The sequence below is a fragment of the Rhinolophus hipposideros genome (genome assembly GCF_964194185.1).
Source record: "Rhinolophus hipposideros genome assembly, chromosome: 1".
NCBI classification, from domain to species: Eukaryota; Metazoa; Chordata; class Mammalia; order Chiroptera; family Rhinolophidae; genus Rhinolophus; species Rhinolophus hipposideros.
The window spans coordinates 50,564,426-50,589,540 of NC_138047.1; the positions used below are offsets into that span (position 1 = coordinate 50,564,426).

The 25,115-nt window shown below is 33.2% G+C and overlaps 1 protein-coding gene across 2 annotated transcripts in view; it reads right to left on the reverse strand.

Moving 5' to 3' along the window:
* Positions 1 to 3,003: 3,003 nt before the first annotated feature.
* LOC308501818 (sulfotransferase 1 family member D1-like) overlaps positions 3,004 to 25,115 on the reverse strand; it is a 40,519-nt gene continuing 18,407 nt past the window's right edge. For both annotated transcript variants that reach the window (XM_081058909.1, XM_081058910.1), the window contains exons 2-8: positions 23,423 to 23,575; positions 19,082 to 19,207; positions 17,955 to 18,052; positions 11,383 to 11,509; positions 9,407 to 9,501; positions 5,692 to 5,872; positions 3,004 to 3,581 (exon numbers count right to left, since the gene is read on the reverse strand). In XM_081058909.1, coding sequence (XP_080915035.1) covers positions 3,469 to 3,581; positions 5,692 to 5,872; positions 9,407 to 9,501; positions 11,383 to 11,509; positions 17,955 to 18,052; positions 19,082 to 19,207; positions 23,423 to 23,567 — 885 coding nt within the window. In that variant the 5' untranslated portion in view covers positions 23,568 to 23,575 and the 3' untranslated portion in view covers positions 3,004 to 3,468. The remainder of the gene's footprint in view (positions 3,582 to 5,691; positions 5,873 to 9,406; positions 9,502 to 11,382; positions 11,510 to 17,954; positions 18,053 to 19,081; positions 19,208 to 23,422; positions 23,576 to 25,115) is intronic.

The following is a 25,115-nucleotide window of genomic DNA, read 5'->3' on the forward strand; positions in this document are numbered from 1 at the left end:
AGCTTCAGGTGTACAGTGCAGTGATCAGGCATCTACATCATCCCTGAGGTGGTCTCCCAAATGGGACAAATGTCCATCAGATACCCTACAAAATCTTTACAACATTATTGATTACATTCCCCAAATTCATTTTCAAACTCCTGTGGCCATCTTGTGGTTACTGACTGTTTTCTAATCCGCTCACCTTCCCCCTTATCCCCACCCTGCCTCCCATCTAGCAACCCTCAGTTTTTCCTCTATGTCTCCAAAACTGTTTTTGATTAGTTCATTCACTTATTCTTTTCTTTAGATTCCACATATAAGTGAGATCATCTGGTAGTTGTCTTTCTCTGTCTGACTTATTTCACTTAACATAATGTCTCTAGGTCCATCATGTTGTTGCAAATGGTAAGATTTCTTTCTTCTTTATGGCTGTGTAATACTCCATTGTATAAATGTACCACAGCTTCTTAATCCAGTCATCTACCGATGGACATTTCGGTTGTTTCCATGTCTTGGCTATTGTGTATAGGTCTGCAATAAACATAGGAGTGCATACAGATTTTTGAATTCGAGTTTTGGATTTCTCCGGATAGATACCTAGGAGTGGAATTGCTGGATCATAAGGTAGTTCCATTTTCAGATTATTGAGATACCTCCATACTGTTTTCCATAGTGGCTGCACCAATTTGCAATTCCACCAACAGTGCACAAGCATTCCCTTTTCTCCACATCCGAGCCAGCACTTGTTTGTTGATTTATTGATGATAGCCATTTTGACTGGGGTGAGGTGGTATCTCATTGTGGTTTTTATTTGCATTGATGGTTAGTGAGGTTGAGCATTTCTTCATATGTCTGTATGCCATCTGTATGTCCTTTTTAGAAAAATGTCTCTTCATGTCCTCTGCCCATTTTTTTAATTGGGTTGTTTGTTTTTTTGGAGTTGAGTTGAGTGAGTTTTTTTATAAATTTGTGTGTCCAAGGAATAAGACATGAAAGGCAGTTCCTCTGTGATGGCGGCTCCAACTCCATCTTGAAATGGTTCTGTTTATGTCACTTTTATTTTACAATATAAATGACATTATATAGTCTTTGACCTTTAGAGATTAGCCTGCTTTTTTCCTATGCATAAATCTCTGGAGATTCTTTAAGTTGTTTCATGTATCTGTAGCTTGTTTCTTTTTATTGTTCAGTAGTAGTAAATCTTGGATAAAAGCGTTTGTACAAGTAAGAATGGTTAATGACAGAGGTAGAAATGCTATAGCCGAGTATTCTGATGCAGGCCAGAAGCCAGGTAAAGAAGAAAAGAGGTCTGACTGAAAGGGGATTCACTATACATGAAAATATTGACGAAAGTGATCCAAATATGATTAAATATTAAAACAAAATGTTGGTCATTGCTGAGAATATTTGGAGCAAATATAACCAGCTACAGCAGCAGAATTTCACAATAGTTTCAATATGCAACATAAAAAATGAAAATGACTGAATCATCCTAAACGTCCTTGCTTTAGGTGCTACAGAATTGTTACTGTTGGCTCATTCTTTTTGAAATGTATCTAAACGAACCATTAAGGGGAAATGAGGCATTCTGACATCATGACCTTGATAAAATTGACTATGTCCAAGTCATGATGTCTTAAGATATCAAACAACTTCAGAGTAAGTCAATGAGTTAATTGTAGTCTTTGTCTAGATAGTGATCTAAATGCTGGAGTCAAAAAAACATCTTTCAGAAACCTGAGTTCTAAGAGCATGAGAGACTAAGAATAGAGTTATGGGAAATTCTTAGTCAGTGAAAGGTAATATTATGTGAAGCCTCTGAAAATAACATATTAATAGGAAAGAAGTATGGAAAAAACTAGTTAACAACTTGTCTTCTAAGGCAGAAAACAAGTAGAGGGTTATCATTTGTGATTTATAGGATTGGTCTCCAAAGTATTATACATGCACTCCATGGAGCACCCAAGGCAAAAAAATATGATTCAAGAAAATGTAGTTTATAAATACAGAGCGTGACAAAAATAAAGGTATACACATTTTAAGAAAGAAAAAAAACTATTAAAATTACGCTGATGGTAACCACTTTGAGCACCTTTTGTAATTGCCGACGTCCAATGAGACATCCGCATTCGAGGCCTGACTTTGGTACACTCGTATATTGAGTATTATAATTTTTTTTAAATTAAAGTTTATTGGGGTGACAATTGTTAGCAAAGTTACATAGATTTTAGGTGTACAACTCTGTAATACATCATCTATATATCACAGTGTGTGTTCACCACCCAGAGTCAGTTCTCTTTCCATCACCATATATTTGATCCCCTTTACAATTTTAATACAGATTTTTCTTTCTTAAAATGTGTATACATTTGTTTGGTATTGTGTGTGTGTGTGTGTGTGTGTGTGTGTGTGTGTATGTGTATTTCATATATAGTATATATAAGTAGTGATTCTTTCATATATACCGGGGGTGCCAAAAAAATCTATACAAATGGACACTGGTCAACATTGCTCAAGCAGTAGTTCTCTGTAAATAGAAGAGTGCCGATGCTGATGGTAACCACTTTGAATGCCTCTTGAAATTGCAGAAGTCAAACATGATTTGTATGTGCCAAAAAAAAATGTGTACACATTTTAAGGAAGGGAAAACAAAACTATTAAAATTGTAATACTCGATATATACTGATAACAAAAGATAAATACAAGTCACGTTTGGTGCCCCTGGTGTGTGTATGTATGTATGTATGTATGTATGTATGTATGTATAGTTATATATAAGGACAAAATTTAAAAAAAAAATTGAGTTTTAATCTAATAAAATTTATAGATTTACATTGGCATCTTTACTTTCTCCTTATGTCAGATGACCATGAGTCATGTGTGACAGTCAAATATTCTCAGGAAACAAGAATTTTAGGAAGACAGAGAAGTTGACAGTGGCACTCTCAATTGTTGTTTTTCTAACTGAGGTATAATTGACAGATAACATTATATTAAATTCAGGTGTACACCATAATTATTAGATATATGTATATATTGTGAAATGGTCACCATAAGAAGTCTAGTTAACATCCACCACCACACATAGTTTTCATTCTAAGTATATAACAGAGAAATTAAAGCCTTTTAAGGGGATATTTTGGTTCTAATCTATCCATCTTGAAGATTCCCCTAAATATCTTTTTTGCAAGTCCAAAGACCCAGAACTTGAATTCAAAAAATAAAGCAGGTAAAGTTATAGATTTTAAACTTAACTTTATTACTTAGTCTTTAAGAATAATAACATTGTGGATGATAGTTAAAAATCATAGGCAGTATTGATTTTTCATATGTAGACTTTGAAATTCTTTGAATATTCTATTACAGATCACTAACAGTAAATAAAGAAAACTTGCATAAATGGTTTTCTTTCACTAAATGTTTTAAGAGATTTCTTTCTTTTAATTTAAGTACCAGCTATGAAGTTGGACAAAGAACAGGTATTTCTTAGATCTCTGAACGAAACTGCAGTGTAGACCCTCTCATTTTCTTTTCATAATCTTCTTCAAATCTCTCATACTGGGCTACAGTGAAATGATTCTTCCAGTCTCCTGAAATACCTGAAAATAAAAGTAAAATGGTTAAAAGGTAAAACAGTAAAATTTATTTCTAGGATTAGTTTTATTTTAAATTATCACACTTGTGTTTTTAAGCCTTTAACTTTAGAATGTCATATCTACTCCATAACTCTATTACCTACCCCCTAATACCACTCCCAGACTCCTAGACCTTCTTGGTTTTCCCAAAATTCCTATTCATTTTTCCAGTATCTTATATAATGAAATAGTCCTTTAAGTAGTTTCAAGAAATGTCACTGGGATAAAATCCAACATCTCAAAATATTCACTCTGGTTTTAAGAGCTTTGTTAACAAAGAATACAGAGAATTTTTCTGTACTTTTAAAATTATGTTTTCCAACACCAAGTTAAAATTTATTTAAAATGTTCTATAATCAGGTAAGATTTGGAAATGTGTTAAATGTAGTTAAACACGTGTTAATTATAGGATTGTTCAATCTTCAAACTACTAACCACATTTAAAACCTCAAAGGAGGGATATAGGACAGAGCATTTGCAACGAATATGTGATAACAAAAATAATGTCATTTTCACAGAATATTTTACAGAGTAATTCAGAAGACACACTTGGAAGCCCAGTTTTAGAGAAAAAAGGGATGAAAACATGCCAAAATAACTTTGTCGATCTGGCCAGGATTTCTCAACTTTAGCTTTTTATTTAATTTATATCTCCACTGTTGACATTTGAAGCCACACAATTATTTGATGGGGGCCGGGGGGCAATGTGGGGTTGCCCTGTGCATTGTAGAATGTTTATCAGCATCCTTGGCTTCTACATATTTGATGGCAGTAGCATACCCCTGTCATGATCATCAAAATGTCTCCTGATGTTGCCAAATGACCCCTGGGAGGCCAAATTATAACTGGAAGGGATCCAGATATTCCCAGAAAGTCTTATTAATGGCATACTTCCTAACTTTCTTTAAAAAAAAAAAATCTCTAGAATTCACAAAAACACATTATAATTAAAATTACCCTTAATAGCCCCTTTATAGGCTGTTACCAAAACACCTGTTTCTCCAAAACTGTCTCAGATTGTATCAGTCACTCTTTCCTCCACTGTAAGTAGATTTTAGATCTCTGCCAATTGGCATTTGTTGTATGTGATTCCTCCTTGCCTCATTAACTTTGGGCTTAGATTTTTGATATGCTTTTTTGATATTGATCCAATGGAATTTTAATATGTGAAATATATACCACATCTGAACAGAAACTTTAAAAGGTATTTCAAGATTACACTTCCTCTCTTGCTTTCCCTCTATACCATGATGTTAGGCACATCCCACAAATGGACAGTTCTTTCAGCCTGAGTTTCAGAAAGAGAAGACACAAGAGGTTGAACCCATGAAAGACAATCAAAACTGATCAGAGTCAAAAAGAGTTGAGCAAAAATGCAACAGCCATGGGTGACCAACATCCATCAGCATTAAAAGAAAAATAAATCTTGTGGTTTTAAGCCACTGAGATTCTTGGAGTTGTTTGTTTTATAGCAAAGCTGACTAATACAGAAAAACAGATGTAATTTATCTCTCTCTCCCTCTTCTCTTTCCCTCTCTCATGTGTACACGCAGGCACACACATGGCAATTCAACAGTTTTTAATTACCTATTAAAGAACTGTTTTGTGCAAGATGCTAGTTATACATTGAGTTCCATGCTGAGGATGCAATGAATTTACCATAATCATAGCAACAACCTTAAGGAGTTGTTAGTTTAGTACATCTAACATCATGCAAGCTAGCTATCTACCACAGCAAAATTTCTAAGAAATATGAAGAATATGTAGATAAGCCAAACAAATAAAGGGCATTTTTATGAGATAGAAATGGGAGCCAAGACTCATGCTTATCGATGCGTAGGTTCTTCAATATACACGTCTCATTAGAAGATTTGTTTTACATGTTAGGCTTACAAAAATGATAGAATTCCTTGCCACAAATTATTTCCCCAGGGTTTTTTATTTTTCTCATTTTGTTTTCTCCCAGCACACTCAGTTTATTTCTATTTGCTATAATATTACTTTTATCAACCCACCTGCACTCTATATAATATGACTAGCAAACTGTATAGAACCTAGTATATGATGTTCTCACCTTTTCTCATGAAGGGAGACACAGAATGATCCATATCATATTCTGGTACAGTAGTGTAATTTGCACTAGGATTCTGCTTCATGACATCAAAAGAGCTATGATAGATGATCTTATTCACTGTTTCTTCTGGCAGGTCTTTATCTAGAAATTTTAACAACTTCTGAATTTCGCGCTTTGGATCCTAAAGAAATTATAAAGAAAAGCAATTATTTTAGGTAGATTTGGTCACGAAGTAAGCAATACATTTAATAAAGTTCTACATATATCAATTTGATGAAGGAAATTATTTTATATTTTCATATGCAATTTTCAGTTCCGTTTCCCAAGTATACATCCTACTCTTGGTTATACCAAGTAACCATCTACTAGAAGGAAGATTAAAATTTGTTTCAAAATCTGCAAATAAAATGATTGGTTTAATATTCAACATTTCATACTCAAAAATAGAATTAATAACAGATGGTGATAAAGCAAGATACTATTATCATGAGCTATAATTTTCAAAATCCCTTGGTCTGTTTTTTTCCCCATAGCTAACATCAAGAATAGATTACCTACCAAACATTTTAGAAAGAATTAATACAAATCCTTTCCAAAATATTCAAAAAAAGTAGAAGAGGAGGGAATGTTACTAAACTCATTTTACAAGGTCAGCATTACCCTGATATGAAAGTCAGACAAGGACAGTACAAGAAAAGAAAATTACACGCTAATATCTTTGATGAATATCAATGCAAAATACTAGCAAACAAAATTGAACAGCATTTTAAAAGGATCATACACCATGATCAAGTGGGATTTATTACAGGGATGTAAGGATGGTTCATTATCTGTACCAGAGGGAAAGCAAGAGAGGAAGTAAATCAAAATGATACACCACATTAACAAAATGAAGGATACGACTCGTATGATCAATTCAATAGATGCAGAAAAATAATTTGGCAAAATTCAACGTCCATTTATGATAAAAACTCTCAACATAATGGGTATAGAGGGAACACCGCTTAACACAATAAAGACAATTATGACAGATCCACAGCTAACATACTCAATGGTGAAAAGCTGAAAGTGTTTCCTCTAAGATCAGGAACAATTGTTAACTAATAATATTATATTGGATATTTGGAAGTTGCTAAGAGAGTAGATCTTAAAAGTCGGCATCATAAGAAAAATATTTTGTAATTACGTGTGATGATAGACATCAGCTAGACTTATTGTGATCATTTCACAATATACATATATATTAAGTCATTATGTTGTCAGTGGGTATGGGGGACGGGGTGGGAGATGAGGGTAAAGGGGATCAAATATATGGTGATAGAAAGAGAACTGACTCTGGGTGGTGAGTACACAATGTGATATGTAGGTGATGTATTACAGAATTATATCCCTTAAATCTATGTAATTTCACTAACAATAGTCACCCCAATAAACTTTAATTTAAAAAAATACATTATGTTGTATACCTGAAACTAACGTTATATGTCAATTATATCTCAATAAAAAAAGAATAGATTACCTGTCTCAGAGAGTTCTCTTATAGTGGAAAGAAGATATTCTACCTTTCTACCTCTCATATCCACATAGATTTTTTTCATAGTATGAATATATCAGGAGGAAGTAAAATATAATCCTGTCCATTTTCCAGTCTAAGGAAAGGTGGGAAGGATAAAAAGGCAATAATGAAGAGGAGAAATCCATTTGATGTATTTATTATGATTTCCTTTTCCTGTGCTTCTGACTGTACATAGGACAGCATGTTAGACAAGATGAAAGGATGGCACTCAAGCCAAATAGTTTGTGCTCTGCTACACATCAGGAAAGTTTTCTTAGTGGTCCAAACCAAACTGAGGCAGAGAGCCATAATCTTAGTGACCTGGTGAGATCAGGCAGAAAGGCAATCTGAGGTTTAGCTTTCCTGAGCTAGCCATCCTAATTCACGGAAACAGAACCAGAGAGTTTCTTTGGTGGCTCTAAAATAATCTACTTCTTGTAGCTACAGAACTGAATTTATTGGAAATTAGACAGATACCTTAATTACTCAAGTGGGTAAATTACAATGAAAGTTGAATTCCCAGTGGTGCCAAGTCCATCATGTGAAAGTTAAATGGAAGTAATGAGGAAAGAGTAGACTGTTCAGACTTGTACTGGGAATATCTGGTGTGGACCTGATGCCACAGAGACTCTGGAACCCTTGCATAATGTTGAGGCTTTTCTGCCAGCAGATGGAAATTGCCCTCTCATATTTGAAGAAACTAAACTTTCTTTGCTGGAAGACCTTATTGTGACCTAATATGGGAAGTTTCCATTCAAGACTGTCTGTGCTCCTCAAGACCCACCTCAGTTACTACTTGTTGCTTCTAGATTCATAACTAGCATAATAAATCACCATAATTTAGAGTGCCAGGTACAAAATGGCTTAAACAAGATGCAGAAGAGACAGAAAATTTGACTAAGAAATCTACCAGAGGAAGTCACCTTAGCTGGGCATAGTGGTTTCCCTAGAGACTGTAGACTAGATTTCCCAAATAAGAGATCAATCAATGGTAGTCATAGTCATCTAAAGGAATTTGGAGAAACCTAAGGAACCAAGATGAGGCTGAGTCAAGGTACTGGATTCTGAGCAAATTCAGGCAGATAAACCAGATACATTGTTGGGGGGAGAGATCACTGGACATTGTTTCCAGGAATCCCAACACATTCTCATTTTTGTGGTGTCTTACATAATTTACCATTTGTCCCACACACCGAGACACCATTTTAAAGAGAAAAGAGGAGGTGTAGATGTGCTATCTGATATACATTCAGTTTAAGAAATGTTCCACATTTCTTAAATGGGCATTTTAAATAATTTGATTAGAATAATTTTTTGATCAAATTGAGAGTGAGTTATTTTCCATGCTAATAATCAGATGGAAGATCAGTAAATAAAAACTGGATGTTTTATAGATTAAATAAGTAAATTACATTGTTTCCCCACCATGTTTGCTACTTGGGGAAACAACCATGGACAAGATAATTTTAGTCTGTACATTCAAGGAGATTGTATTATAGTAGAGGAGATAAAAAAAGAAAGAAAGAAAGAAAAAATAATTAAAGAAACACATACTTAAAATAATGAGAAGTGGTGGTACATACTATGAAAAGAACATCAGCAGAAAAAGAAATTGTAATAGATAATAACAAGGTAGATTATTTGACTTATTGACATGAAAGAACCCTTAACAGTTAAGTAAAGACATGGAGGATGAGAAGAGGTTAATCTGAAAATAGGGGGGGGAAATTGTTTCAGGTAGGCTCACTTACAGAGAAAAGGAAAAGTGGCACCAGAAGAGGTTGGAGAGACAAGAACTAAATAATACAGAACTTCATAAATTATCTTGATGATCTTCTATTTCACATAGGGACAGAAGCCACTGAGAGATTTGTAGAAGGCAGTGGACATATTCTGACTTAGGTTTCAAGATCATTCTCTCTGAATGAATAATAGAACCAAAATGAGGTAATCCAAATAAGTCAACATTGTTGCCTGTACTACAGTAGGAGGCAGTAGTGATAGAAAGAAGTGGATTGAGTGAAAGATAAATTTTCAAGGCACAGTTAACAGCGTAGTAGATTAGTCATATTTACAGATCAATAGGAAAGATAAGTGTGATATGAAGAAGGTAAATCTTAGGTTTCCTTAAAAAATAAAGAAATTGTAATTGCTTTTTACCTGTTTCATGTCTTCATAGAATAGGTAAAGGATACGATAATTTTTCCTCTTCTCCCACCAGCCTTTCACATGGTCATACCAAGAACCAAAGGCTACTACAATGGAAGATAAAATGTTTGCGAAATTAAAACTATGTACATGAAGTAAAAAAATTATTAACTGTTATTCCAAGTCACCATTATCAATACATACATACTGTTTACTTATTAGTTCAAAAAAGAGAGATGATAGTATTAGGGAAATATATCGAATAACCCCTACTCTCACTGAATTTACAATCTACTTAGAAAGAAGGAAATACTTCCATTATAAGATAAATTGTATCCCCTCAAAATTATTATGTTGAAGTCCTCACCCCAGTACTTCAGAATATAATTGAATTTAGAAATAGACCTTTAAAGAGGTAATTAGGTTAAAATTAGATCATTAACATGGGTGTGTAAGTGTTCAGAATGAGTCTCCCCATTATGTGCCACTCTGGCATGCAGATTATTTCAAGCTAAAAACAATCAAGGCTCAGAAGGTTTAGGAAGAAACGTGGGTCTTCCCCTTCACTGCCCAAAATAATTTAAGATAGCAGACCTACTCCAGGAAGATAAATATTATAATAGATAACTACAGCTTAATCTGAACTGGTAAACAGGAAGGAACCTAGCAATGCCCATTTGATCAAAGACCTCCCTGTAGCCCATGGTTTCAAGATGACACAGAAAACATTTGTTTACTAAACACTAACTCTTTTCATCCTTTGGTACATTTGCCATACTTCCCTGCTTCTCCCTCCTTGGTCCAGAATGACATATGTACCTCATTTTACCTTACTGTCTTTGGAATTTTCATGCCTATGTGAATCCCCCTTGTATTAAAACTTGATTTTCTCTTGTTAATGTGCCTTATGTAATTTTAATAATTCTACCAACCAGAAGAAATAAGAAGGAAAGGGAAAAGTTTCCTTATCCTCAAGATCCTAATCGAATATGACTGGTCTCCTTAGAAGAAGAGGTAATTACAACACAGACAGGCACAGAGAGAATACCATGTGAAGACACAGAGAGAATATGGCCATTTACAAGCCAAGGAAAAAGGTCTCAAAATAAATTAATCATGAAGATACCTTCATCTTGGACTTCTACCTTCCAAACTTGTGAGAGAAAAAATTTCTGTTTAAGCCACACAGTCTGTGTTACTTTGTCGTGGCAGCCCTAGCAAATGAGTAGAACTTCTAATTAAAACTAAAACTACAAGAGCAACATGGCAAATAGTAATGCAGACAATAAGTAGTATGGAAGTCATAGGAGAGGGAAAGAGAAAGAGAAAACAATAGGGATGAAGAGGTTAAGAAAGGACCGTGGAGGAAGTAGAGTGCATCTGGTTCTAAAAAGAGGCATTGATAATAATAAGAATGAGTAGACATTCTATGGTATGGACAGAGAATAGTCCAAACAATGGCAGGAGTAAAAATTTGCAAGATACCATTGAGATGTATTTGCCTTGAAAAGATACTTTTTATAGGAGAATATTTATATGAAAATTATAAGTAGAGTTACTACCATGGGTACTAGTATGTTTTCCTGAAACGTACGCAGATACAAAAACAGAGCCTGAGGATATAAACTTCATTCAAGAATTTTTTAGTTTACAGACTAAAAGTGAAGGAATGGTAGAGAAAAGAGATTCCAAGAAATATGTATAAAATCAAAACAATACAATGACATGGACAGCAAGAGAAGAAAGCACCTAGCAGCAGTCACCAAGTACTAATGAACCAGAGACTAAAATCTGTGTGCCACATATCCCCCAGATGTCCTTAAAGGGAAGCAATGACTATGTATTCTGCTTCTATTGTCTTCTGCATTAGTAAAGTGCTGGACACATATTAGGTTTATAATGAATACAGAATTTATATCTGAGCTATCTCCTTGCAAAAAAAACTTTTCATTACGGAATGCCATGATTAAAATAAGAGTTGGTCTCACCCTTTCCAGTCATGAATTTATTCAGGAACTCTTCCCAGGTACCAGGCTCTGGGTGAATTTTTGCCATTTTGTAGAAATGATAGTAAGACACAGCCACATCTTTAGCATTCCGTGCCACATAGACAATCTGTGGAGAGATGGAAAATCATAATTTTGTTTTTATTCTTCAATAGTTTATAAACCTTTGCCTACCTTGACAGAATGCTTATTTTGTCTTTCTTATTTCCTGACCTGGATGTTCATATCTACATCGTCACACAGGATATTCACAATACAAAGACTACTCATCTCTAATATCACCATGTTCTCTTTAGCCTTTGAAAAGAACATCTGTTGAAACATGGGAAACCAAGTATCATAAAAATTACAGTAAATATTAAATAACAAAAATTAATATTGTTCTCAAATTTAGAATATTTTATGTATCATCACTTATTAAAACAAATAAAAAGAAACAGCAATTTTTATAACTGAAAAAAATGTCCTACTTTTTATTAAAAATAAGTTATTATTTGGGTAAATTTAGTCAATACAGATTAGACATTCTGTCCATGATCATGGCTACACAATAATCATTACGTTTATAATGATTGGTATGAGATTGAAGTTTATTTTATGTTGAAGCCCTCAAGTCTGCTTAAAGGCAGAGATTTTGAACATATTTCCCAATAGACATGACATTGTTATACCTCATTAGTAATTAGGTTTTCAATGAAGTCCACTGAAATCCATTAAGCCTACTTCTCCACTGAAGCACACCTAATAATGTGGGGACTCCAGCTACCCATGCAGTAAACATACTTCTAAGGGAAAATGCATTCAAGAAGAAATCTCCTTTTATTTAATAGAAACAGAGCTTCCTCTTCCTCCTCCTCCTCCTCCTCTTCCTTCTTCTTAAGTTAAAATTTGTTGGGGTGAAAATGGTTAGTAAATTTACATAGGTTTCAGGTGTAAAATTCTGTAATACATCATTGATATATCACATTGTGTGTTCACCACCTAGAGTCAGTTCTCCTTCCATCATCATAATTTGATCCTGTTTACCCTCATCTACCACCCCCTCCCCTCTTACTCTTTGGTAACCACTAAACTATTGTCTATGTCTATGAACTTTTGTTTCTTTATTTGTTTGTCTTTTCCCTTTGTTGTTTTCAGTTTTATATCTCACATATCAGTGAAATCATATGGTTCTTGACCTTTTCTGTCTGACTTATTTCACTTAGCATAATAATCTCAAGATCCATGCATGTTGTCACAAATGGCACTATTTTATCTCTTCTTATGGCAGAATAGTATTCCACTGTGTATATACACCACATCTTCTTTATCCAATCCTCTATCAAAGGACACTTTGGTTGTTTCCATGTCTTGGCCACCATAAATAAAGCTGCAATGAACATTGGAGCACATATACCTTTAATAATTCAATTAAAAATTGGGCAGAGGACCTGAATATACATTTCTCCAAAGAGGACATACAGATGGCCAATAGACACATGAAAAAATGCTCAACAACACTCATCATCAGAGAAATGCAAATAAAAACCGCAATGAGATATCACCTCACCCCAGTCAGAATGGCTATCATCAACAAGACAAATAGTAACAAGTGTTGGAGAGGCTGTGGAGAAAAAGGAACCCTCATACACTGTTGGTGGGAATGCAGATTGGTGCAGATGCTATGGAAGGCAGTGTGGAAGTTCCTCAAAAAATTAAGAATAGAATTACCATATGACCCAGCAATCCCTCTCCTGGGTATCTTTCCTTCTTCTTTTCTAACTGATGGAAAAAGGAAATGATAACTTTTATATTACCAAGTCACTGGTAGTAGTTCTCACTTTCTGGGGGGAGGAAGGGAATGACTGGAAAGGAGTTTTTCAAAAGATTGATTATAGAGTTCAGAGTTCAGACTCTGCTGCTGATGTTATTTCTTGAGAAAATACTAAATAAATCTTATAAACATTACCAGTTATTTCTTATTTCAAAACCAAGACACTGTGGTAATGAAACTGCTGTTTTCTTTTTCTATCATCATCACCTCTAAATTCCTTAGTGAGGTCTGTTTCCACTTGCCTCAGTGTGGACATAAGGCAATCTAGAAGATATCTCCGAGTTCTGTTAATAGCAAGGCCATGTGTTTCTGGGGGCTTCTATGGATTTTTATTTCTGGAATTAAGATTATGAACTTTATGTATACTTTCTTATCACTTTTGTTTTTAATTAGACTTTGAATAAAAAGAGAAGTCACACATAAACACATGTACAAAGACTTTTTGAATAACAAGGTTGAAAGTATAAACAATCAATTATTCAAAAGAAAGCAGCTATTTTGGTCATTCTATTAAAGGTGCTGTGGTAAAAGGAATACTATAAACATCTTTCTCAGATCTAGGACTGGTGATTGCCTACCTTGCCAAATTCATTTTTTAACTACACTGAACCACTTGTAAAATTTGATACAAGTCTTGCTGTTTCACATGTTAGCCTAGGTACATGTAGTTCTCTTTCTGTAAAATATCCTTGTGCATCTGAAAAACTCCTACTCTTTCTTTATGATGCTGATTTAATTTTTGAGATGTCATTGTCCCATAGAATCTTTTTTACATCCTGTATTAGCACTTAGGTTTGTAATTATGTTTGTAATTATTTTTCAAATATATATATATATATGAGATACATGTACATATATCTATATGTATTCTATTAAGATATATATATGTATACATATATATGTTTATATATATATCTGTATATAGATATATATGTATCTTTCTCTCTCTCTCTCTCTCTCTCTCTATATATATATATATATATATATATACATCTATTTATCTATCATCTATCTATCTATCTATCTATCTATCTATCTATCTATCTATCTATCTATCTATAAACACTGTGTTTCCCTGAAAATAAGACTTGGTCTTATATTAAGGTATGCTCCAAAACACGCATTAGGGCTTATGTTCAGGGGATGTCATTCTGAAATATCATGCTAGGACTTATTTTCTGGTTAGGTCTTATTTTCAGGGAAACAAGATATGTGTATGTGTGTGTGTGTGTATGTGGTTATGTGTGTGTGTGTCTATGAGTGTATATATATTTCATACATATATTTTTCCCACTACATGAGTATTCTTTTTTTACTTCATATATTAGCACTTATCTTACTAATATGTAATTGATTTTCATATATATATATACATATTTTTTTCCTGCTACTTGAAGTGTTCTACAAGACCATAGGCTATATATGGCAGAGATCATTGACTATTTAACCATTAATTAACACATCATAGAAAAGTGACTGGCAAGCAAATTTTAATATTATTTATAGAAATCAAATAAAATAACATGCTCTTCGATGGCAGAGAATATCTTATTTATGTTTGCATTTATAATGAAAATCACAATATCTGATACATACATGGTAGCTCTTCCATATATGTTTACTGATTATATGCTTATTGAATGATTTTGTTTATACGAAGTTGAGATAGAATTCCAAGGAGAAATAAATTACAGTCATATTTCAATATCCTTTTCTTAATAACTGATAGAAACATATGAAGAATGAGAAAGGTGACACCAATATAGATTCTACAGATATATTTTTTAAAATATTAATGAAATACCGTGAGCATCTTTATTACAAAAATTTGACAATTTAAATGAAATGGACCAATTTTTTGAAAGACATGCATATATGTATAAACTACCAAGGATCATGCAAGGAAAAATACATGACCTGAATAATGGTACATCTATTAAGTACATTGAATTTGTACTTAAAAATCTTTCCAGATAAAAAGAAAATTCCAGGCCTAGATGGCTTCACTGATAAATTGTATAAAATATTTAAGAATGAAATAATATTAATTCCAACCAACCACTTCCAGAAAATTAAAAAAGAATAAATACCTCTCAACTCAAGAGGCCAACATTACCCTAATACCATTAATGATGAAGGACTTGTAACATTACAAAGGACTTCTAATGTTACCAAAAAAAACAAAAAAAAAAAACACAAAAAACAAACAGAAAAAAACTATAGACCAAAATCTCATGATAAAAGATGGAATTTTTTTTTAAATTAGCAAATTGAAACCAACATATATAAAAGATAATATATCATGACTAAATACAAGTTATGCAAGTTCGTTTGAATATTTGAAAATCAATCAACATGGTACATATATACAATAGAATATTAGTCATAAGTAAAGATGAAATACTGCCAATGTAGTTAATCATATTAACAGACTAAAATAATGGAACTCAATATAATAGGTCCTAATAGATACAGAAAAAAAAATAGACAAAATCAAAAATGCATTCCTGGTAAAAATTCAACAAATTAGGAATAGAATGGAATTTCCTCAGCTGGATAAATGGCACATACAAAAGCCTATAAGTAACATAATCATATACTTAGTAGCGATATACTAATGTATTTTACCTAAGATCAATAGCAAGATAAGGGCTTCTGCTCTCACCACTCCTATTTAGAATTATATTAGAGGTTATATCTAGTTCAATAAGTCAAGAAAAATAAGTAAAAGGCCTTCAGATTGGGAAAAAGGAAGTAAGATTATTTTTTATTTACTGACAGCATGAGCATCTATATAGAAAAATGAATGGAATCTACAAAACAGCTGCTAACTCTATTAAGTGAATTTAGCAACATGCTAGCATAAAATATTTATGTTCATATACTAGCAACAAGCATTCAGAAAATAATGTGTGATTGTGTACATGTGAATGCGTATATGAGAAGAGAAAGTGAGAAAGTGAAAGTGAGGTGGGGAAGAAAATGTGAATTACTATTATATTAGAAATATTTAAAAATAATGTTTACTTATGTTATAGATATAAAGCAGATATTAAAATATAAATGTGATAATTGAAATAATAAAGCTTATAGAAATAAGCAGAAGGGAGAATATATTCATAACTTTGGGAGGTAGCATTTTTTAAAACAAATACAAACAGCTTTAAAAATAAAGAAAAAATGATATATTGATCAACCTCAAAATTAAGAACTTTAAAAGATATTGTTAAGAAATTGATAAAGAAAGAAAAAAGCAGTGTGGATTAAGATATAAAGAAATTTAATTATACAATCAGAGGACTTGTATCCAGAGTATATGGAGAATTTCTACCTTAATAATAAAAGAAAAGAAGCCCCTATAGGAACAAGGGCAAAAGACTTGAACAGATACTTCAGAAAAGAAGATACGTAAGTTATGAAAAGGTTCTCTGCCTAATTAGTCATTAGGGAAATACAAAGTAAAACCACGATGAAATGCCACCAGACATCTAGTAGTATGGCTAAAAATAAATATTTTTAGCTAAAGCTTGTGTTAATAAGGAAGTGGAGTAACTTTAGCTCTATACACACTGGTTAAAGAGTAAATTGGTGCATATGATTTGAAAATATCTACTAAAAGTGAACAAATACATATCCTAAGATCCAGCAATTCCATTCCAAGGTATCTAAACAAGAAAAATGTGTGCATACTGTGCAATGAAAGACTTGTATAGGAACATTCATTGCTGCACTATTTTAATTACTGACAAGTAGCAACTATCCACCCAACTATCCACCAATAGTACCATGGATAAGTAATTAACATAACGAAATGCCTCATCAGTGGTTCTCAAATGTTAGCATGAATCAAATTCATCTGGAGGTCTTATTAAAACTCAGTTGGCTGGACCCCTAACCCCACAGTTTCTGATTCAGTAGGTCAGAATGGGACCTGAGAATTTGTATCTCTAATGAGCTATTTTTGCTCAGAATACCATATTTTGTGATCCAGCAGGCTACATTAAACAAAACAGAAAAAAATAACAAACATGATAAGGATTGATATCACAAACATTATGTTAAATTTAAATAAGCTAAATATTCAAGGTTATATACTTTATCATTACAGAAATAGGCAAACTAATTCATGTTGAAAACATTCAGGATAGTGGTTATCTGTGGATGTGAGGATTCTTGCCTGGAAATGAGCAAGAACAAAGCTTTCGTGGGGCTGGTAATGTTTAATTTTTTGATCTGGGTCCTGATTTCATTGGTATGCTCACTTTATGAAAATTCATCAGCCGTAGATTAGGATTTATGCACTTTTCTCCCTAAATGTTATGCTTAAATTAGAATGATTACTCCATTAGATATATAATTATATATAGTTTATAATCCATAAATTATATAATTATATATTTATAAATTGCAATTACACTGAATTCATGAAGAAGCAGCTCTGGGTTTATTTAAATATCTATTGTTTATAAGTAGACAGTGAGTAAAGCAATTTAGACAGAAAGACAGGCATATAGAGAACAGAAAAACCTGAGAGAATCTCAGGGCCAGGGCACTGAGTGTAATCACTTATCTAAAGCACTGACGTGCATTGGTACTATTTTGATCCTTAGGATATAGGAACCATATTATTACTTTTGCAATGATTTATTCAAGGGTTGCAATCCCTCACTTTAATTTTTGCATAATTAGTAAAAGAAATTACAACACAAATAAGGATTTTTTTTTCTTTAAAATTTGCTACCTTGCAGTTATTCTCCCAAAATGAAGATGGGAGAAGTTGAACAGGTAAGTGTGTTTTCACTAATCGAGGAGACTGCATCCTTTTCAAATCCTCAACACCTACAAGCACAAAAGTTAACTGCATTATAAATGTAGAATCACAAAGGTCAATTACATTATAATCTAAGACTTTTAAAACATTAACTTCTCTACATGCTTGAAATGGCTATATCGTTATATGGCCTCATATACTTCTAAAATCTACAATGAGATTAAAAAAGTGATAAATTCTGGTTTGTTATGCTGTTTTATTGCCTATGAATAGTGGGGTTTGTTATCTTTATAAGTGTCTATAAAAATCCTCAGATATAATGCCTTAATGAGGCAGAAATAGTAGGTCAAGTGTCAAGATGTCCAAATTTTTCCTTCATTTATTTTCCTCGGTCTCATTTACAATGTGGGGAAATTGAACTATGAATAGAAGATTTCAAAATCCCTTCCCAGCTTTTTTTTTTTTTTGCCTTTTAATATATTTGTTTTTCAATTACAGCTGACATACAATATGATATTAGTGTCAGGTGTACAGCACAGTGATCAGACATTTATATACCTTGCAAAGTGATTACCCTTTACATCCCCTTTACATCCCCATGAATATTTTTTAGCTGTTTGTATTTCTTAATCCCTTTCCAGCTTTCTTGTATTAAATTCTGAGAGCAAATTAAGCTGTGAAGTCCATGGCTAAGTTAAAAATTTTTAATAATGTAAGACCATATATTTTCATAATTCTTTTCCTTGTGTCTGTGAACATCAGCTAACTAGCAGGAGATAGGATTCTATATTGGATCAAATGCTGAATTTTCAATATATAATCCTCATACAATATTTAAACATTAAAGACTTCCACCTGTTCTATTAAAAAATATACTCATCAAGATGTCCTCTTATGCAGATAATATCTTTTGGTGGAAGAGAAGTATAATATGGTTATTGGAATAACCAAATTTTTACTCTTCTATTATAGACATTTATGATACCACTGTCCAGGCTCTATCTGTATCATTTTCCATCATGATTCTTTCAGATACCACGAAAAGACAGGAGGATCTATTTACTCCTATAGTGAAAAGAAACATTAAAAGAAAATACCATTTGAGAATCCAGGAATTATAAGTTCCATGAATGGTACGCGGTTGTATATTGCATCCCGTTTACATTTTTCTGTATCTCCATTGTTATAGATCAAATCCACTATTTCACTGACCCAGGTTGTTCCTGAAAAAAAAAAAATAATGAAAGGGACTCTAAACTCTCTGTCAAAACGAGTGTGAGAGGGTCACAGGAAGTTCTGTAACATCAAAACCAAATATGTGCTCTCCATTTACATTCCCTTTCTCTCTTCTCCCTTTTCTTAAGAGATAGCCTTATCTATCTTGAACTTACACGAAGGCCTGACAATTAAGTTTGCAAACTTGTTGCAGCGATGTTGCTAACCTTTTTTGATATGAGAGGGATTACTCATTATGAATTTGTACCAACTGGACAAATAGTTAACCATTCGGAAGTGCTGAAAAGCTGCATGAAAAAGTTAGACGACTTACATTTTTGCCAACAATTCATGGCACTTGCATCATGACAATGCACCAGCTCACACAGCATTGTCTGTGAGAGAGTTTTTAGCCAGTAAACAAATAACTGTATTGGAACACCCGCCCTACTAACCTGATCTGACCCCTAATGACTTCTTTCTTTATCTGAAGATAAAGTAAATATTGAAAGGAAGACATTTTGATGAAATTCAGAACATCAAGGGTACTATGACAACAGCTCTAATGGCCATTCCAGGAAAAGAGTTCCAAAATTGCTTTGAAGGGTGGACTAGGCATTGGCTTCGATGCATAGCTTCCCAAGGGGAGTACTTCAAAGGTAACCCTTGTGATATTCAGCAATGAGGCATGTGGCGCTTTTTCTGAGTTCGCAAACTTAATTGCATAACCTCATATCATGTTTCCCTGAAAATAAGACCTAGCTGGACCATATTAGACCCAGCCTTATTTTACTATAACATAAGACTGGGTATAATATACAACATAATATAAGGCAGGTTTATCTTAATTTTTGCTCCAAAAGACACATTAGAGCTGATGGTCCGACTAGGTCTTATTTTCGGGGAAACAGGATACATATGTATTATGTGTGTATGTGTGTAAAATCTGATTAAAATAATCACAAAAGTAAAACTTGAAAAGGAAGTAAAATATGGGGCATAAAAGAGACATTGTGTAAGTAATGATAGCTCATCTTCCCGTGTGGGATAGATAGAAGCAGTAGCCAATTTTAATGAGTCTGACCACAAATTTGTATATTTCCTATTAATATCAAAAAGACTATTGGACTTTGGGACTGAAGAGTACTCAGTCAAAAATGATCAACATTTGGTAGACGAATGAAGGGAAACAAAGACAACTTTGTGATTGTATCTGTGGTAACTACTGTGTCACTAACAAACAAAAAACAATACATCCTGATTGAACAGAGTAGATCAAGTTACTCTGATCTTTTTTTTTTTTTTTTTTTAAGATTTTATTGGGGAAGGGGAACAGGACTTTATTGGAGAACAGTGTGTGTACTTCCAGGCCTTTTTTTTTTTTTTCCAAGTCAAGTTGTTGTCGTTTCAATCTTAGTTGTGGAGGGTGCCGTTCAGCTTCAAGTTGTTGTCCTTTCAGTCTTAGTTGTGGAGGGCGCAGCTCAGCTCCAGGTCCAGTTGCCATTTTTCTAGTTGCAGGGAGCACAGCCCACCATCCTTTGCAGGAGTCGAGGAATGGAATTGGTTGCAACCTTGTGGTTGAGAGCCCACTGGCCCATGTGGGAATCGAACCAGCAGCCTTCGGAGTTAGGAGCACGGAGCTCTAAGCTCCTGAGCCACCGGGCCGCCTTACTCTGATCTTTTTGAGATTGTGTCTCACCAGTCTTTGAGAAATGGATCTAAAGTACGTGAGCATATGGTCTACTTAATTGTCTATGGAATTCGATGATGTGGTTATCAAGGCACTGCTGAAAAAGAGATTATAAGACATAGGAGAAAAATAACTTCTTAACTGTTCCCATCTCCTTCTTCTTTACCAAGCGGGTAATGATAGTCACTAAATTGAATAATCATGGGTGGAAACTAAGAAAATAAATTAATCTGTGCAAACAGCAAAATTTCTGAAGGATGATCTGCACACGGATGTATTTTGGATTGGCTCCAGATATTAGCATACTTTAGGCTTCATTTTATTTAGTCCTTTCTTATGGACAACTCTCACTCCTTCTTGTCCTTAAATCATAAGTAAAGGCTCTGTCCCTCATATTCTGACACAATTACAGTGCTAAGAAAAAATGTGGGTCAAATTGATACTACACTTGAATAGTTTGTTGCCTGGTCTGGTTTAGGCTTAAGCAATGTTTCATAGAAAAACAAACCAACCAATCAACAAACAAACAACAAACTAAATTCCAAAGTACGACATAACACATTTTATTTTCTATCAGTGTGTGTTTCAAATTGTAGCCAATGAAACCTGATTGGAAGAAGTGCCAACTTAGCTATGCTTTGAGAAATGTTTATTTTCCATTATTTTTTTTTTTTAAAGACATGGTTTAGCACATGTAAGGTGGTAGTTAACTTGGATCTTGTAAAACAAAATGAATAGGGCACTGGTATATTAATAACTTTAAGATAGGTTCACAACAGCTTCTAGAGGAAACAAAATTTAAAATATGACTGAAGAGCATATGATTAATTTATGTGTAGCCATCTAGCTATCTAACTTTGACTACATCAGAAAAAAATCAGCTTCAAAGAGCGTCTTAGTAGATGAACTATTTGTATAATGATACCTTCCAAAGATTATTGTAATGGTTTCCTGCTTGTAAACATATTTTTTTAAAATAGCAAAAACAAAAGAGCATGTACATTCTCAATGATTGCCCTTCCTTTTCTAAACTTGTACCTCAACAAGGAAATGAAAGGTAGGTTTGGTCCTATATAATTTGGGTACAATAAACTGCTCAAAGAGCAATGTAAGCAGTAGGAAAGAAAGAAAAAACAAGCTTTTGCCAAAACAAGCTTGTTTTTTATATCTACAAAGTTCTGTACGGTACGTTTGTTTACTTTCTGGTGGAAGCTCTTTGTTCTCATGCAATGTTTGTAATGTTGGCACATTAGAATGCCTTAAATTCTGGGCTCTCCTCCCAGGACTTGTTACATATTCCTTTGAAGTAATTTTAATATTTATAATCTAGAAAAGAAGATCAGTGGTTTGTATACTTATTAAAAATGCCTTTTCCTCATTTCCTTTAAGAAATATAAATATTTCTTAATATTTAATATTTAATATTTAATACTTATTTAATATTTAATATTTAATACTTAATACTTAATATTTCTTAAAGGAATAAATATATTCCTTTAAGAATATAAAAGAAAGTTGACTTTAGAGAGTTTAGTAATTAGAACAATTGATTTAGTATGAGCTCAAGTAAATTAATTGGACAAAAGGTGAGAGAACCTCATTTCTCTGCTATTTCTCTGTACATTTATCACTGGGTAAATTGGAAGATTCTATCAAAGAAAGATCTGGAGATATAAAAGCTATTGATTCCTATTGAGTCATCTTAAGTTTTCTTCTCTGAGACCATATGCTTAAGTCAGCAGTTGTTTAAATTTATAACAAATAATTTCTAAACATATTTATAAATATGTTTAAAATAATAAAACATGAATATTTGACAAAATATTTTTATATATTAGAATGAACAAATTATTTAAACATTAAAATGTATAGCGGGTATATATACATATATTTATATTCTAATGCAACAAAATCATTTATATATCAGTTTTAATAATTTGTATTTGAAATTAAAAAGGAAAATGAGACAAACAGCTTTAATTTTCCTTCAGACATAGCCTTAATTTAATTGCAGACCTTTCAGAATAGGCAATGAGTTTGTCTAATTTGACACAAAAGTATTTCATCTACAGCTACAGCATTCCCTTGACTAGTGATCTGCAGATCAGTGGGCTTACACATATGGATCAATAACTAATCAGCAAGTACAGTTGGCCCTTGAACAATATGGGAGTTAGGGGTGCCAACACTAACATTTGGCTTCCCAAAAACTTAACTACAGATAACCCTCGTTATTCATAGGAAATTTATTCCAGGATCCTGTGGATACCAAAATCTACAGATGCTCACATTCCTTATATAAAATGATGTAAAACAATGCGTAAAGTCAGCCTTTCACATCCACTGATTCCCATCTGGGGATTAAAAATACTGTTTTCTATTTTTGGTTGGTTGAATCTATGGATGAAAAAGCTGGGGATACAGATGATTGACACTATATTTATTGAAAAAAAATCTGTGAATAAGTAAACCTGTGCAATTCAAACCCATGTTGTTCAAGGGTCAGCTGTACAAATGAATGAAAAGATCTTACCAGATTTGGGGTAGGTGGAGATCAAAAGGTCATCTGGTCGGGCTTCAAATGACTCCACCTGGGACCACTCCTCAACAATGCTCCAGAAGAGAGGGACTCCCTGGATATCCACTAACTCCCTTCTGAAGACATCCAGCTTGTCCATTTTTGAGACTAGATTTTATACAAAGGGAAATATGTTAAAACATCTTTGTTTTAGTAGCATCAATCAAATTAAAAAACAAATTAATATTTAATTAAATAAATTAATATTACTCTAGATTCAGCAACATCATATTATGGTACAGTGTATTATGAATCAGTGAAAGAAGAAATATTGTTAAAAACTAATAAGGTCTTGCACAATTTATTTCACATGTGCTGTTTATATGTTAAATATCAACACTGTTCATCAGTGTACTCAATATTGTACAGCACTTTCTCTGGCAAGGATTTCTGGGATATGCAATAAAGTGACTAAACTTTGGAGTCAGGAGAGTGTCTCAACCACAGCACTGCTATTTCATTGCAGGGAAAATCTGAACAAGCTCCAAAGTGCACTGGGCCTTCTTAACTGCAAAATCAGGAGTGGCCTAACTTAGTACCTGCTTCTGTTAAATTACTGGTTTGGCTGGTAAATAATTATATCTAAGTTATCTACAACAGCACAAGAATGAAAGGGTATGTGAAGGAAGGATAGAGAAGAGAAATTAAATGACAAAAAGAACAAGGTAAAAGAAAAGAGCTTGAGGTAAGCATAGCATTGGAAATATAATGCTCTGATGAAGTTTTTAGTCCTAGTGACATCATATGTCATTTTATAATTTAGGCATAGCTCTAATGAAGGTACTCTTATTTCTCTTTAGCTGCTATATATAAAAGTGGAAGAGTTTGAAATATATCCTAAGTCCTACTCTAAAACATGTTGTTTCCCAATTTAGCATGAGCTGAATGGGTATTTTTCTTTCTCTAAAGTTCTAGAAAAACAATCTCGGGGTTAAAAGTCTTCCTGAGACCTTCTAGCAGCTGCTGAATCTGTCTTTAAGAATTAAAATCAGAAGTCTCTGGAGTCATAGATAAAGTTTAATCTCCACCTTTACTGAAGTGCAATCTTTTTTCTTTCTTTCTTTTTTTTCAAGTCTTCCCAACTCCATCCCTACCCTACCTCACCCAAGGACTTTTTATTTTAAAAGGTTATGAAATTGCAGGATATAAAATCAATACACAAAAATCTGTGGCATATCTACACACTAATAACAAACTATCAGAAAGACAAATAAAATAAAAAGTTCCATTTATAATTGCATCAAAAAAAGAATAAAATACCCACAAGTAAATTTAACAAAAGAGATGAAAGACCTGTACACTGAAAACCATAGGACATTAATGAAAGAAATTGAAGAAGACACATATAAATGGAAATATATTCTGTGCTCATCTATTCGAAGAATTAATATTGCTAAAATGTTCATACTACCAAAACTAATCTACAGATTCAATACAATCCCTATCAAAACTCCAATGGCATTTTTCACAGAAATAGAACAAACAATTCTTAAATTTGTATGGAACCACAAAAGATCCCAAGTAGCTAAAGCAATCTTGACAAAGAAGAACAAAGCTGGTGACATCGCACTCCATGATTTCAAGGTATATTACAAAGCTATAGTAATCAAAATAATATGGTATTGGCATAACAAAAGGCACATAGATC